This window comes from Poecilia reticulata, chromosome 2, assembly GCF_904066995.2.
Source record: "Poecilia reticulata chromosome 2, P_reticulata-male-v2, whole genome shotgun sequence".
Lineage (NCBI taxonomy): Eukaryota > Metazoa > Chordata > Actinopteri > Cyprinodontiformes > Poeciliidae > Poecilia > Poecilia reticulata.
The window spans coordinates 16,185,711-16,203,427 of NC_088831.1; the positions used below are offsets into that span (position 1 = coordinate 16,185,711).

At 40.6% G+C, this 17,717-nt stretch overlaps 1 protein-coding gene across 2 annotated transcripts in view; it reads left to right on the forward strand.

The window, feature by feature from the left end:
* Positions 1-17,717, forward strand: part of kalrna (kalirin RhoGEF kinase a) — a 151,153-nt gene that overhangs the window by 87,445 nt on the left and 45,991 nt on the right. For both annotated transcript variants that reach the window (XM_081598517.1, XM_008438392.3), the window contains exons 39-40: positions 14,386-14,464; positions 14,546-14,713. In XM_081598517.1, the coding sequence (XP_081454643.1) occupies positions 14,386-14,464; positions 14,546-14,713 (247 nt within the window). The remainder of the gene's footprint in view (positions 1-14,385; positions 14,465-14,545; positions 14,714-17,717) is intronic.

Sequence of the window (17,717 nt, forward strand, 5' to 3'; positions counted from 1 at the left end):
ATGGCTGAAAGTAATGTGAAGCACTTTGATGCCCTTTGGACTGGACAAAGTGTTGTACAGGCCATTGCTGTCTGTGAGGCTTAATATTTTGATTTGTGACGTTCTTGTCCGTTTTCCTTAATTCCCATTAGGATCAGTTCTCTGTGAGTCCAGACCATTTCTACTGTTGTGGTCTTTCACCCAATCTACATCTCCCCCTTTTCCCAGTTTGTGTTTTTGTCGCCTCTCCCAGGCCGCCTGCACACAAACATTGAGGTTCTGTGTTCAGAAACATTCCTTGTGCTTTATATTCTCTGGTTTCACTTCTCATCTCTTCTTCGATAAAAACAGCCCAGCGTTGGCCCAGTCACATGTTCCGCTGTCTGCCTTTCCAGGGTGTGTTTAGGGTGAAGCTACCGTTTCTGGTGGTTTTGGATGACGAATGTCTTGAATATGTTTTTCTCTTTTTATTCTTTCTCATCTCCTTCACTTATCCTTTTAGCATAATATTATAATAAATTTTATTTGTAGGTGCATTTCTCGACACTCAAGGTCTCCCTTACAAAGGTCAACATAAAAACAGGCAGAATATTAAAATGCACAGTAAAATTAAGCTGATGGGTCTTTAACTGTACCGTCTCCAACGTTTTATGTCCAATTTATGTGCCACTTAAACTGATCCCTTTAAAAGGAGTAAAGCAAAATCATGTCACTAGAACAGTGATGTAGTGCAAGTTATGTAATGTTCAGCAGGACAGATCATGGTAGAAAGAAAGTTCACTTGTTTGGTCTGTTGGTCTGGACTATAGTAAATTAAATCCCTGTTGTTCTCACTGAACATGCTGTTTAAATGCGAGTCTCAGTCTCAGACAATCCACTGCTGACGCAAACAGAACAGTGAAAGTACAGATGGGATAAATTAACCAGTAAGGAGCAACATTTTAACTTAAGTTGTATGCTGGACTTCTTGGATTAGTAACAGAGGTTTATGGCTGTTTGTGTTCTCACTCTGTGTAGAACATACAAACATAAACGCCTAACATTAAGCTACCATTTTTCTGCATGTATATAGTCTTTAATAGTCAGATTCATTATTAACAGCTTGTCAGATGTTTTATGATACTAAGACTGTGGCTGAGGATTGTGCTATGCTTGGCAGGACAACTAAAGGCTGGTACGTTCTCCACAAGAACAGAGGAATTATTTTTCCCCTAGAGCTAGAAGAACAACAACAAGACACCTTTCTGGTCTTGCAGCCCCAGTTTGAGACTTCCTGCAACTTGTTTTTGACACACTTTTGGGCAGAACTTTGTTTTCTTGCTTGGTGTTTAAAAATTAATATAGCTGCAATGGGAAAGACATGTGAAAACTTCAAGAACTCTTGTTAAAGCTGCAGTAAATATTTTTTACAAAAGAAAAAAAAAAAAAAGACCTGTCACTATGTCCTGACAGATGATCTGTGGAAAATTGAGCTTCTCTGCTTCGTCCTTGTGGACCATCTGCAGAAATGCATGGAAACGGCCAATTAGAGCTCGAAGTGTCCCAGAATTGTCAACCATTCTTGTGTATGTGCTGCTCACACAGCCTATTTTGAACAAGCTCAAGAGATGCCGTGTGGTGCAGCTATACCAACGCCAGAGAAACAAACCAGCGTTCAAGGAAAACTGTTCATCTGCCATCATCCATGGCCATGCCACCTGGCCTGAGTGTCTACAGCAGCCTCTGCTGTTAGGAAGCAGCTGAGAGCAAGGGCATGGATTTGAGCAGCACATACTGTACATGAGTGTAATTAACTGCACTAAGACTCTCCTTTTTGCTCTGTTTCTGACTAGGAGCAGGAAATTTCTGCACCACAGGGAGGTGGTGGAGATTTTTATTTTCCACAAATTATACTGTTGCAACATAATGACAGTTGTAACAAATATTAAACAATGATTTTTTTTTTCTTTTATAAGACTTAAATACTGCAATTTTAAGTGAGAAATGTCCTGGCCAGAAAGAGAAGTTCCATCTTGCTACCTCAAGTTTTTAGCCTTAGTGTCATCCCAATAGTGAACTAAGGTACAATTTCCTAAAAAACTTCACAAAAACAATCTTAACCATTTAAGCACTACTCTGAATTGCATTTTTAAAGCTGATTGAAATAGTTTGCAGTGTCCTCTCTACTCATAAAAGCCTCAACAGTGTGAGTGTTGGGTGGCAGACTGAGACATCGCTTAATAAAGAGCAGCTGTTCCTGTTTTTATGGCCACTTGTAAAAACACGAGGAGGAGGACGGTGTCATTTCCTGCAGAAATTAGGCGGGTATACATTTGTTGGTTTGATATCCAGTAGTTGTTGGACTCCCTGTAAATACTTCTGAAATGTCTTCTCCAAATAAACCTGATTGATTCCAAAACTCCTAATGTCACCTTTGGAAATCCAAATACTAACGTAACAATTTGCAAACACAGAAGTCATTAATTTCGGTATTAATATAATTTATATTATAAGGTATTAATGTAATATATATTATTACATTAATATAATATCTTTATGGACTCATCAGGATGATGCATAAGACCTAAAGACAGACGATGCAAAAAGGTCTGTTTGGAAGCTCATATGTCACATGGTGAGATAATAAAAAAAGCTATTTTTTTTCTCAAAATTCTACACAGGTTGGAAAAACTGAGTAACTTCAGAGTGTAATACCAGTTGTATTTTTTTTTCTATAAACAAAATGTTTATATTTGTACATAGATGTGGGAATGTGATGCCCCAGCTGAAGAGGTTCTCTGCTCCTTTGCCCTGCTGGTTCTGTCCTGATCCTTAGGTCCAGCCAGACAGCAGTGCAGCCATGTATAGTGCAAACAAAGGATTAGTCTTTGAATTGTTGACACGTCTGTCATAATCATAATGAAAATCTCTGCTGAAATGAACACATTTCAGACTCCAGCCACTGCTGACCTTCAGGTTAGCCTGAAACACAGTTGTGGTTCTTTACTTGTTAAAAATGTTCATCATTCACAAAAACAAGTACAGAAAAACGCATTTCTCTCGACATCCCATAAAAATCCTGCTACATTTGTTAAAAATTACCAAAGTCCTTCTATTAAAAATGGAATGGTTGAAATGATTGGAGTCAAAATATCGCAGTCTTAAAATCTGGAGGACAAACTTCAGATTTTGCTCTGTTTTTGGACATAAGCAGACGTTGATGCAGTAAACCAGCATAAAAACAAAGGGTGTGGTAAAAAAAAACCCATAAAAAACAAAATTATTACTTTGCAATAATTTTTTATAGCTCTTTTTGACCCATATGCCCCCTTAAATTCATATGTAGGTCTAATTTCTGTACCCTTTATATCGACTCCATTGCGGCTCTTCTCCATGTAGACAACAAGGAAGAGAGTTTATTTATTCATGAATCTGATTTCTGTGTGGTAATGTCTGGGTCGGTCCTAATGGCGGACGTGGAATCGTTCAGCTCTCGTAAACGTCATTAAAGACGACTGTGTTATGAGAGTTTGTGACCTAGAGGGCTTTTTGTTTGTTTTTTCCTTCCTTGCTCTATCTGCTGCTTTTAGCTGAAGCTTTAGTTGCTTCACATTAACAAGATGTTCAGTGTGAACATGCCGAAGCTGCTATGATCATCACGAAGGACTCACACCGACCACCGAGTCGGACTTTGCTGTACTTCAGCTCTGTCATTCTTTTGCTGATGTCCCACCGCAGCCTTCGCCTCCTCCGTATGACTGGATTCTCCTTCCTGTGACGTGTTCCAGTGTAATGAGGCGGCTGTGGCTCAGCCTGCGGTCTGCGTTATTTAAAGCATCGTTCCAGTGGCTGTAAGCTTGGCAGTCTTCATGGCTCCTCTGCCACCAGTACTGCACTCTAGATGCTTATTTAGCTCCTGCCTTTTTTTTTTTTATGAGCCACGCTCTATAAACCTTAGCCACTGTGTGGAACAGGAGCCCACCAGTGTCTGGACCACCATAGCACAGAAAAAAAAATTATATTTATGTAACATTTTATTTTAAATGTACCATAATGAAAATACCTAAAAAAAAAAAAAAAACAATTGAAAACCCAATACCACTTGTATACCTCGTGTAAGTGGACGGGACATGCCGGACGGCACAGTGTGTCACTATGCAACAAGATTAAAACTTCCATCTTTATTTCCTTCAAACTTAGATGGAAAATCTCTGGGATGAATTTAAGTTCTTACCTTTGGGAAAAACTTCAACATTCCTGAAAAAGAAGTTTGAAAATGGCGAATGATGTCATTGTTTTTACCCAGAACCAATCGGCACTGATTTGTGAGCTTGATGCACTTTCGTCAAATACAATGAAGTCTAAAGGTTGGATTATGCAAATGATACTTGCATACATCATAGAGTAATTAATGCTGCAAGAGTATAAACATGAAGTTGAAAGAATGAGAGGATAGTGGCTGGTTTTTAGACCTTTGCTGAGGTAGATAAGATCGGATAACATCAGCTTCAAGTTTCTGCTGCTCATGTTTTCCCAACATGAAGGATATTGGAGCCGATTTATTAGTGCATCTCTAACAGGACTGTCTAAGGTCTTTAGACCTCAGTGAGCCACAGTGAGAGTCATTATCTGCAAATGGAGACGACAGAACGGTGATGGATCATCTCAGGAGTGGTCGCCTTCCAAAGTTACTAAAGAACCCAGAACACCTAAAACTCCACAGATGTTAAAATCGATGAGGATCATTAATAATCAATGCATCCAGATAGAGCTGACCCACACACCGGCTGTTCAGCTCCTGTACAGAAATGCATCTTGCACCTTCACAAACCCATGAGAGCCAATCAGCCCTCATGGACTGACTTGTTTTATTGCATTTTTTTACTTCTAAAGTAGTAGGACAAATTTCGTGCAGGATGAATGCAACAAAAATCCATTTTCCAAAAGAATTTCTCCTGTACATAAGCAAGAACTGGGCTATAATTTGATGTTCCAGTGAGCGGTTTGGAAATAAAAATGGCCTTTCTTGGTGCTGCAGTGTGCCGATTAGACTCTGCTACACAGGCAGCGATTGTTGACATGTATGTTCTCATGAATCAGATTCATTGAGCTCAAAGTGAAGCTGTACTGTAACCATCTGCTGCTCATATGACTTTTTTGCCCTTCCCATTTCCACACACACACATACACTTATTTTGCTGGCAGTTGGAAGCGTTTTTGTGCCTCAGTCGCTTCCATGGAGTGGGAGAAATGTGAACACACTGTCCCACACACACACAGCGAGCAGAATAGTGTTGTCTTCAAACACAAAGCAACGGCTGTTTATTCAGGCTGAGGCAGAGGGTGCATGAGGGCGTGTTTGCTTGTGTGTGTGGCAGAGACTCAACGAAGAGAGCTGTCAGAAGGACAGAGCCACAGAGAGGCGGAAGAGACGAGGCCGACATGCCAAAGTGGATGAGCTTTAAGTTGTTCAAGGAGAGCAGCAGAGTGAGTACAAACTGCTGGACTGAACTCAGACTAAACAAACAGAGCTGCTGTTGTTTTCGTCTGCTTTAATGTCAAACTGTTCTTCTGGGAGAAGCTGTGTAGAAACTGAACTGTTTAAAGGACACAGCTGAGAACTCTGATGTTCTGTTTCCAGCATGACTGGTCTCCTACAGGTAGAAACGGTTTTTAATGCTTTTCGTCTCGTAGGAAAGAGCTCGAAGCTCCTCTTTCTTACAGCAGTTGTCTGACCGGGCTGAACCTCTGATGCACGCCTTGACAGTTTTTCCTCTCCTGAATGCGTCTCTAGTTTTCTTTGCACAGGACTAGAGACGTAGTCTTTGCCTTTTTCTGTAGATTACTTGCGGTTTTCACTTTTCAATTATTCTGCCACAGTCGAGATTGTAAACGTTGTAGAAACGATTGCATATCATTATTTTAGTTTTACGTTTTTATAGTAAGATTTTGGGTTTCTTTTTGAGGTCCTTTCATGTCTATAATATTGAGGTGTCCATTCACTTAAGTGTGTGTGTGTGTGTGTAGGCAGCAGGCAGACAGGAAATGGGTCATTAAACTCACAGGATGAATGAAATGTGAGCATTGAGATGTCTGAATCTAAACCTGATGGATGCTACAGAACAGATTCAAGTACAAACGTTCCTTTTTCACTAACTTCAGTAAAGAACACTAATGCTAGTTTTATTAGGATTTGAAATGTGCAAAATGTATGCAGCCAATGTGTCGGGAGATGGAGCATCTCCAGTGCCTTGCACAACTTTTTATACCCCTCAACCTTTTCTCATCCCGTTGTTAGAACTGCAAACTTCATTGTGTTCTGATTGTAGTTGAAGTGATATGCCAACACAAAGTGGCTTGTAACTGTAGTGAAAGGAAGAAAATACACAGCTTTCAGTCATTTAAATTAATAAACTCAGTGTGACGTAAACCCCCTTTAATCTGACACACTTACAGAAAGTCCAGAGCAACCAGTCACCTTTAGCCTTCCTTGACAATTCTACTTTTCCTCTCCCTTCATTGCTCCATCTGGGATTTCTATTTTTCTTTCAGCAGGTCTAATCAGCGAACAGAAGAAGTTCTGAATGATATTAATTTTCTGCTCTTTTTGAATTATAGTTTCAGTAATGGCAGTGAAGGAAGCCTTTCAGTCCGTGTTGTTCCACGCTTCCTAATAGTGAGTGATTAAAATTGGAGGCAAGTACAAATGTATAAGACCTTTCGTCATTGGCAAAGGAGTCATGGCCCTGCTCCCCAAGGTGCTGTTTACAGTGCACACAATGTCTAGTAAGCTTCATTGAGCCGTCATGCGTCATTTGCAAAACATCCAATAGTTTCAAACTTCACCAGAGTTCTTGCCTCAAGCTAACAATAATTTCTTAGTACTTGAAGGTCCTGAATCTCCGTATGCACCAAAGTGTAAAACAAGTGACTTTTTTTTTTTTTTTTACTTCAAAAGTCATCTAATCTATTCAGTCCATCCTGTTAAAATGGGAAACATTTGGCATAATAGAAACATGGACATCCATCAGAAATGACGGGCTCAGATGGAAGCATCTGTCAATAGGACAACTAGGAGTTGCAGGAAGAAAGTCACTGTTAAAGGAAAGAAGTCCTGTTTGCAGTGTAGGCCACAAAGCAGACGTGTGGGAGAAGAAAGAGACCCCAAAGTATCGACTCTGGTGACTCGCCACAAATCCACGCCTCACATTTAAATTTTTGGGGGTTATTTTGGGGAAAAAAAAAAATCTTAATTATTTTCCTCCCACTATGCAGTAGTTCTTTATGCTTCTAACCTATAAAACCCCAGGGAATGCAGTGCAGCTTGAGCTTGTAATGTGAAAAGGTTCAAAGGTTATGAATACTTATCCAAGACCTGAATATAATCCATCATGCTACCGTTTCATTCACACTGCTAGCACGCTATCGTTGTTTTACCTCGACGCCTAGTGTCTGAAACATGAGTTTTAAAATCAATTCAGACATTGTATCGTTTTTCATATTTTCACATTTTGTTTGCTTTAAAAAAAAATTAGCCCACTGACTCATACAGGAAAGGTGACTAGTGGAAAAGTTTTTCTTCATGGATGGGTTTGTTTCGTTTTTTTTATTCTACTTTTTACACAGTACAGAAACCTGGAAATGGCTTTGAATAGATTAATTTTCCTGAGCTGTGAAAGCTCTCGTTCATTCGAGTGTTGGAACATGTACCCAGTCTCTGACCCTCGTCTTATCAGCCATCACCGCCTTTACCTTCGTCTTTTTATTGTTTATGACATGCTCCTACCCAGGCTCCACCCCCTGATGCTACTTGTAACTTTCTGTTAAACGATATGTGAGAATAACTGCATTCTTCTTCTAATAATAATAATGAATCGCCTCATTAACTGGATTGAAGCTCATCCATGTCAGGGCATGGAAACTGATGCATTTAATACCCAGAACTTTGCACAGAAGCAACACCTAGTGTCTGAAACATGAGTTTTAAATGTAATAAGATTTATATTACAAATGGTCAGTGTGACCAGCTGACTGAGATTTGTAATAAAAACGCATGAGAGCTATGGTGGATCATCATGCTGAAATGAGAGAAGCTCAGTCGACGTCAGCCAGCGGGGTTCCTTCCGTTGTGCCAAACCCTTTAGAGCAGGGGTGTCAAACTCCAGTCCTCGAGGGCCGGTGTCCTGCAACTTTTAGAAGTGCCTCTGCTGCACCACACCTGAATAGAATAATTAAGTAATTAGCAAGGCTCTGGAGAACTGAGGAGGTAATTAAGCCATTTGATTCAGGTGTTTTGTACCTGTGGCACATCTAAAAACTGCAGGACAGCGGCCCTTCAGGACTGCAGTTTGACACCCCTGCTTTAGAGAGTCCGACACTCGATGTGAAACTCTTTATCAGCCCTGCATAGTTCCACTCCACACGCCCTTCGGTTTTTACGATGCAGCTTTAAAACTGACGTGCAACATTATGTAATCTGTGATATGTGGCAGATCAGAGGCGGTTTAGAGAGGGGCTCGTCTGCAGGCTGATAACGGCTGAAACGGGTTTGATAATTCAGAGTTGGGACACTCTAATCACGGCATCTCTGAATGTTTATGGCACCGTGCTGGTGTACATGTGTTTCTGATATTCGGGTTGGCACCGTTTGTTCTGTACTGACTTCACCCCAACAGGTCCAATGTGGAGCTGTAGACGATCAGCTTAACTCGGTTCATCACCGAAATGTCCAAACAGAACCTGGTGATTGGATGTACAGTATATTTTCACTTCAGTACCTGGGGGGATTGTTCCATGCCGTTCTGTCCAGTTTTAAAACGCATGGTGAACATCCTATCGTAAGCATGCTTTTTATTCAACACCTTTGTGTGTGACTTATCTAGATGGCTGTTCTCGGCATCATTGACATGGTATTGCATCTTAAATGAATCAACTTGAAGCTTTAGTTGCTGTAGTGGACTGTCCCTCTTCATTCTTTGTGATTTTGGTTATCCGAAATCGGTATACAAATGATGCCTCCAGAGAGCGTAAAAATCCCACCATGTCAGTAAGGTGGGTCCTGCTGGGTGTCTGCTCTTATTCCTCACATTGACTAGAAACCTGAAGCAGCTGGATCACTGAATTATTCTCAGAAACCTCAGTGTGTGCATGTGTGTGTTTGTGTGGGTTAGAGGGGTCATATGACGGCTGGTAGATGGTTTTTATTAATATTCACTAAAGCTCTTTGTTTTCATCTTTGGTGAACCTCGTCTTTCATATCTTCAATGCAATATAAGCCAATAATACTGATTTGATCTAATAGGAACCTATTCAGTTAGCTGCGCTAAAGTCAATTAGGATCCAGCTCGTTTTGTGTCTAAATGCATGCATACTTAATCTAGTTTTAATCAAATTCTGGCCCGAGTCTAATTCTTTTTGTCATTCAGGATCAGTGTAACCGAGTTTGGTAAGTTGGTTTTTCTAAAATGCCTCCATTAAACTCTGAACCCTAACTGGGAGCAGGGTTTCCCAAGCCATAAGTTTATACTTGAGGCATTGAAATAGGCTCAAGGCCCAGGGTGTGAATCCCACCGTCTGCGTCCCCAGATGGTGGGATTAAATCAAATAGTGTTGTCATTTTCAATAAGCAAATGTTAAAGTTCCAGGTCTACCGTCTGTGTCAAAATGTAAGCATTCATGAGGATCCTGTGAATGTCTGGGATGCCCCAAGCAACTGCTTAGGTCTACTTTAGGTCATCTTTGAATGTGACCAGCATTACACAGCCTGTTTGAAGATCCACTGATTTGACTGATTTTTAAAAAAAAAATTTTTAATGTTAGACTATAGTTATGTGTTTGGGTATTGTCAACAGTGTCTTCCAACATACACCATAATTACCTAATAATTAAAAAAATTTTGATACAAAATCACATGGTGCCCCTGCCAATGGGCTCGGCTAGTTATCTGGGGGAAACACTGAGGAGCTTCTTCCAGGAAATGGGAATCTGTCTCAAGAACTTTTTCCTTTGCAAAGAACATGACAACATCCTGCACAAACTCGGGTGTTAAAAAAAAAAAAAAAGCCAAGTGAACATCCTCGAGCCAAAGGAAGTGTAGAGTAGAAATGAGTGAGACTGTAATCTAAAACTGATGTAGATTTGACATGATCACATCACATTTGGACATAAATGATCATAAGATTCCTGTATGACATGAAACCATGTGTAGTGTTGATATATGTGGAAGATGGAGATGTCGGTAAATTAAAGACCACTCTTCCAACTCCTAGATTCAGTTGCCTCACCAACAAATGTGTCATATGAATGAATGAAAGGTTAAAAATTGCAACATTCTTTCAAGTTTTGGGTATGATATCAAGACGGCAATAAGAGGAGCTTAGTTGATTTATATTTTCTTCTAAGCTTTTATAGTTGAGTACTTGCTTGAACTTGAGTCTCTTTGCATTTATGTTTGTGCCTACCATTGATGTTGGATTTAGTATGGATGTGCAGATTAAGCTAATAATTTTTTTAAAAAATTCTCAGCAAAAAAGTTGGCAAATTAATTGCAGGCCTTGTTGAAGTGGAGTTCAGGTGGTTCAGTCACATGAGGGTTTGTCAGCCTGTCAGCTGTGGCATTATTGTTTTTTTTCTTTGATTTCTGCAAAGAATGTTTCCCTTGCATGTTTTAGTGTTGAGTGATATATAGATTTCTGCATAGATTTCATAATAAACGTGACGTTGAGTTTTCATGTTCAGCCCTATGACAAAGGTTTCTTGCAGATCTGTTTGCACACATCTCCATGGAGACTTGTTCCTACCAGAAACGACCTTCACTTCAATTTGAGCAATGGAATTAATGATATCTGAAATTTTAGAATGGAAGTCATCTACTAGCACATCTATTGGGTTAAAGCGTAGAGGTGAGGTGAAAGAGCAAGTACAATAAAAGTTTTCCGTTTTCCGCTCTCATATCTTACCAGAGTTACTGACCCGATTTCAAAGCATACTAAGTGGGTTACACCTGAAAATTGTTTGAGATTAATAGGACATTAAACAATCTTTACAGCAAAAAGCCTTTATTTTATGTCAAAGAATTTTTTAAAACATCATGATGAAAACGGAAGCCTAGTCTTAAGATGTAATAAATTCTTTATCAGGAAAATACATATTTATCATGTTGAATACTGCAAGTGTTTCTGTCCATTTGTTCAGACAAAAGGAAATGAAAACATCCAGGGATTGGGTAATAAGTTTTCAAAAATTCACACTTTTATTAGGTGTGTTCACTGCACCAGAATATCTATTAAAAATAAATGTCATCAGTAAATGACACTGATGTCATACAGGTTGTCTTCTACTGAAACATGTGACCGTCACAAGCTTTCATGTGCGCACACGTTTGGAGTGAGCAGAGGAGGGTCATATGACAAGACGGCAGAGCGTCATTCCCACTCTCAAACAAAGCAAGCCAGTCTGATCAGTCTGAAAACATGGTGGAGGTGGAAGTCGGTCACAGTGCTGAAGCAACAAGACATCTTCAATCTGCTTTAAATGGCACTTACCGTAGTCTTGGACCAAAAGCCAATGAAGTGGCACCAGTGCAAAATACTGAAGAAAGGCAGTGACAATTTTATAATTTTAAAATGGTCTTTTATAAACAGTCTTGTCCCAGAGCAGGAACTTTGACCCCAAATCCAAGAGGACCTGATGAGGTTTCATGGGTACAGAGCAGGATGGGTGAGGATCCCATCTCTGCGTCCGGCTTGCTAACCAAACAGCCAGACGAGCTTTAAAGGGGAGCAGTAAAAGTAAATGAGGTGGATTAGCAGAGCTTTAGATTTGTGGCATGACTGACTTGCTACGGGACGTCCATCCCTTACCATCCACATCAACTTCTTGAAGGTACTTGGATGATACAAGTTAAGATGCTTAATTTTTCTTTTGTGGTAAATAAAGTATTTTTGAAAGGAATTCTGAAATTATCAGAAAATGTGTAGGAACAAAAATCCATCCATCAACCAGCCCTTGACCTACCCCAACTCTAACCCTATCTATCCAGCTACAGTACATACCAACCTGAGAACTCTGGAAGTCTAATAAAAAAAACAAAAACTATTATCCATCAGTTCATCCAGCCAACCCTTCAACTGCTTATTCATTCATTTGTCCATTAGATGTTGACCTTTGTCCATTATTTCATGTCATGCAGTCAGTGGTGTTTAAGGCCAGATCACTGCAGTAAAGTCTTCACTATGTTCAAACTGAACTTCTGTATTTATGCTGTATATAAAAGCTTCAGGTGAACAGAGACGGAACTGAAAATTGGAGCCAAAACATTTTGAAATTTGATATGAAAATGTGCAGGAACAATTTTGTTACCCGCAGCGACTCGGAGCTGAACAGAACTGAGCTTTAATCAGCCAGAAGGACTGAAAACAACTGTGCATGTGGGTGTGTGTGTGTGGGGCCATCTGTCAGGTAGAAGTTCACCTGCACCTTTATAGAAACAACAGTCTTTGTTGCTAGGAGATCTTAAGCCCAGCTCACACTATGGTGTACACACACACACTCACACAGCACCTAACTTTTTCCAAAACAGAGAAAATGGAGCAAATGGAGGACGACGACTTGGCCTCAATTAAACCTGGGCACTACTTACACTTTGTAGCAGTTTGTCCAGTTTATTCATCCTGTTTGTCTGAAAGATGTGCTGTGCTCCCTTTATGTTGGCTGAAACATAGAGAAGAATTTGTAGAGATTTTATGTTGACGGACACAGTTCTGGAACATCTCATCTCCCGTCTCAACTAGTTCTCCTGTAGTCAGATTTAAGCAGCTCTGCAGTCCTCGCTGGTTGTTACATGACACATATCTAATGAATTTGAGTCACCATCAGAAACAAGATATTTAATATTTAAAGTGTCAACAGCCAGTCAAATAGGTTTTTTTTTGTTTTTCTTTTAACAGTCTAAGTCTTATTGATGGGTGATAAAACAGTTTTGCTCTGTCTACACAGACTGATGAATAAATGGTGGGGTTTGCTGGATTTCATGTTATCCAGGCCGACCGCCTGATCCGTCTATGTTAATGTGACTGGTGTGTCAATGCTGAGGGCTGGTGTGTGTGTGTGTGTGTGTGTGTGTGTGTGTGTGTGTGTTGTTTCCCAGGTTAATGTGGCTAAAGACCAGCATACGTCAATGCCATGAAGCTGACACGGTGATGCACAGCTTATGAGGACTTTGAGTGCTTCAGCTTCCTTCTCCTGTTCTCGGGGCTAAACATTAACATGGGTTACAGAGGTCACAGTGAGCACATGCTGTGTGCTGTTCTGTTGAAGACTGGTTCCAAAATTACTCATTAGACGTGGAAACCTTTTTACAAATTGGTGGGCATAAAGCCTTCTTATAATTGGGTGAAGTTGTTGTGGTCAGGCCTGGCCCTATGCTTTGGCCTTATATTAATTTTTACCGTAAATGCCAGTGGCAATATGATCTGTAAAAACCAGATTAGATTTTGCTGTGTTTGGGTATCCTGTATTGATCGTTTGAAAATGGGTATTTGCCAATACAGAGTGGCAGACTGAAATCCAGTAAAAGCAGAAGTACAAAGTAATGCTCAGTTGTTTGGTATGACATGCAACTGTATTTAATTTTACTTCTGCTCATGTCTCTGTACCAACAGCTGTACCAAGACAATCATTTAAAATCTGTTTCAGTGAAACATTAAAAATTGAGCTTTAGAGGAGTTTACACAACAGCTGTCATGAGGAAGCCAGATCCATTGGATAACATGTAGGCATTTTGGAAGAGACGGTTAAGGGGTTAATAAAAATTAAGTATACTTGAACAATACGACTGACGTGCCAATAAATAATACCCCCAACACTGCACCGCTCAACCACAACACCATGATAACCTTTTAATTTCTTCTTGATGTGTTGGATTAGAAAATGGCTACCTCTATGAAAGAACCTACATTTTATCTTTAATGGCTTAAGTTGTTGATATAAATAAAAATCTGAATCAGAATTGGTAGATAAGATCTTTAGGGAACTGAAATTAGTCAGCAAAAGGCTCTGCATCTTTATAGTGGGCATTAAAAAAAGTTGACAACTTGTTAATCTTAGAGTTCAGCGTTTTGGTGGTCTTGGCTTGGCAGTGTTTTTGGGCTGGAGGTCAGCCTGTTGAGTTGTTGCAGAATCTCTTTCTAAGCTGTTTACTGTTATAGTGAGCCTAATAACGCAGAACATGCACCTCTCAACACAAACTTCTCATGCTTGGAGAAGAGGGATCCTCTGTTGTAGTGAAGCTGTTTCTGCTGCTGCGTGAAACTGGATTCTAAATTCTGGATCTCTCTCTGACCCAGACCAGGAATGTGGACAGTGCTGTGTTGGCGGAACAGGTGCTTGCTCTGCAGGTTGTGACGTGTGGGTTCTCTGTGTTTGCAGCTCTCCGGTGGGTGTGAGCTGACCGTGGTCCTCCAGGACTTCACAGCAGGATGCAGCACAGAACTGTCCATCAGCACAGGTGAGACCCGCTCACACTTTCCTCCTAGGCATCGGTTTCCAATGACGTGCGAGACGACCATCTCTCTTGTGTCCACTGCAGGCCAGACTGTAGAGCTGTTGGAGCGGCCCACAGAGCGGCCCGGCTGGTGTCTGGTCCGGACCACCGAGCGCAGCCCGCCTCAGGAGGGGCTCGTCCCCAGCTCGGCTCTCTGTGTCTCTCATTCTCGGTCCAGTGTTGAGATGGACTGCTTCTTCAGCTCAGGGAAAGGTAGGAACAGTTCCTCACCATTTATCAGGAGAGTCCTGCAAAGCACCCTGCAACAACCTGATATGCATTATGTCAAATATCTTTCAGAGACAAAATCATTGCATAAAAATGATCATATTTATATGAACTACTACCTTCAGTTTGTCTTTTGGACAATCAACATTGAAGAACTGAGCTGTACTTTCTCCTGCTGTAAATTCATAAATGTTGTAGGACTTAAAGGGTCTGCTTCTGAAATTTTATTACTGCGGAGTGAACATTGTCTATCTACCACAATAGTTTCTATGGTTACCACTGTACACTGGTGAAACGTGAGATCTGAGTGTTTTTCTTCGGTCCTTCCTGTTGTATTGGCTGTATTTGTCCTGCAGATGATGCTGTTGAGCTGTGTTGAATCCCTCCATTGCATGTTCCATTTAGAAGGCAGGGAAGCATCAGGACTCACAGCACTTGGTTTCCTCCTGCATCAATCAGTCAATCAGGTTTTGTACAGCACATTTTAGCAGTAAGGCAGTTCAAAGTGTTTCGTCTTTAAAACCACAAAAGTAAAAGGTCATAAACTAATTGAGAAACCAGAAACAAACATTACATTTTGTGAAGTGCCATCATTAAAATCATCAACACACATTAAATATGTTGGTTAGTGTTTCGTTTATTATGGTCCAAAATCAACTCTGAACAGGTGGGTTTTAATCTTGACTTAATGAAAATCAGTGTTTCAGCTGTTTTCTGAAAGCTTATCCCAGATTTATGATGAAGCTGAACGCTGGTTCTCCATGTTTGGTTATGGGGATGCAAAGCAGAACCAGAACCAGGAGACCCGATTGGTCTGGAAGGTTGATACAACTCCAGCAGATCTTTAATATATTGTGGTGCTAAGCCGTTCAGTGATTTATAAACTAACGGTATCTTGAAGTCTATTCTCTGAGTGTAGGGACTTTAGAACTGGGTGATGTCCTCCATCATCCTGGTTTTAGTGAGAACAAAAGCAGCAGCGTTCAGGATCAGTTGCAGTTGCCTGTATTATTTTTTAGGCAGACCTGAGCAGACACTGCAGTGATCATTGCAACCAAAGATAAATTCATGGGTGAGTTTCTCTTTATCTTACTGAGACATTAGTCCTTTAATCATGGAAATGTTCTTCAGGTGATAGAAAGCTGACTTTCATACTGGCTGTGCTTTACAGAACCAAAGTAAGGTTGTTGATGAAACTGATTGCTCCGTCCTCAGCTGCAATGATCAGGTTCATCCCTGGTCTTATCAGGACTTTATCAGACATGCAGCGTTTCTGACTTTGAACCAAGCTGCTCTAAACAATCTCCCTGCCAGGCCCAGTTGTTTTTGTGGTTTAACAGGCCTTGCTCTAGATGGGTTATGGGTTTAACAGGTCAATATTGGACACTGCAGGAGACTAAAACCTCTGACACCAACACACACACGCACACACACAGGTTAAGATCAACTCACTACCTGCTAGAGTCATATTGTTTCTTGTTTTTGTCAATGACATGGTTACCTTGTGTCAGTGGAGATTGCAGGTGGAATAACAGCAGCCATAATGCTTAGAAAAGCTCACACACTCTAAAAGTGGTGAGATGTCTTATATTTACAACCATTCCATGACTAACTGCATTGTAGCAATTCAGTAACTTACCCTAAAAGCCCAAACCAAAACTCTTCTTTGGGTGTGTGTGTGTGTGTGTGTGTGTGTGTGTGTGTGTGTGTGTGTGTGGCTGGGCAGCAGGTGTCTTGTGACTGCTTCATAAAGTAGGTCTCCTTGTCCTCTCTGAAAGACTGTGAAACTCTAAAGTGAAGTGAAAGGAAGAATGAGACGGATTAAAAGGCATGTCTTTAATCCTCGTTCTTCACATCTTCAGGCTGAAAAGCTTCCATTTCTTTTAGCAGCTTTTCCACTAGTGGAAAATATGAAATAAAGCAACAAGAAAATTTTTAAAATCTATAAAAAATTCTGCCTTCATTTATAATGGGAGCAAGAATAAAGCCGGATGCAGTACAGCTGCACTTGTTTGTGACAGCAGGGCTGGATTAGTCAAACTGGCTGACGGATGAAGTCAGGGTGGTTTGTAACTGGTGACGTTGTTTGCCTGTCTGAGTTTCTGCCTCTCTTACCTTAGTCATGAGGCTGCGGTAAGGAAAGCTGCAGTCCAAGCATTCACACCTAATGTCTGCCGTTTCCTGCTGGGGAGCGTCATCAGAAGTGGAAGGTGAATAAAATGGGACACTGCAGTGAAACGGCGCTGTTGAAACTCTTTATCTAGGCTATGTCCTCGTATGTTTCCTGATCTGCTGCAGCAAAGCTCACCAGGCTCTGTTCCCCCTGCTGGAGGACCAGCAAGCAGCTAGGCTGAAAACGGTCATCAAGTCTGCTGTAGTCCAATACTCTCTGGTGCACAGGAACTCGGAGCTGGGTAATTAGATACACTTTTATTGAAGAGGGAAAAAAGTTAGTGAATTTAAAGAATGAATTCAGTGTGCTTGTTCTGCTGTCATTGTCGTTCCTTCTGATCCCGGATCTGCTGGAGGTGCTTTCTGTTAACAGAGTTGTTTTTCTGCACCGTCTCTCCATGTTTAGTCTGGATGGAGGGCTGCAGCAAAGTGATAATTCAGCCTTCTGGTATCATCATTGACACTCCCTTTATATTGTTTTATTGCCCTTAAAGAGGTTGAACTTTAATTTTATATCAGACAATAACTCCTTGTTGGAATAAAAACTATTATAAATCTAAATCTGCTGGCATCATTATTTACGTTGGACCTAACTGTAAATGGCTTTTAACCTGACTAGCTTTATTGGGTTGAAATAAATTTGAATATACATTTGCATTAAATTTGTTTCTGTCTAAGAGAAGATCTTTACTCTTCAGGGTTGCTGAGACTTTTTTTGGAAGGGGGGCTGCAGGAGTCTAAGACTCTCTGGTTCTTGTATAACCAAAGCAAGAGTTGTCTTGTTGCAATGTGAAGCTTGCTGCTGGTGCATGTTGGA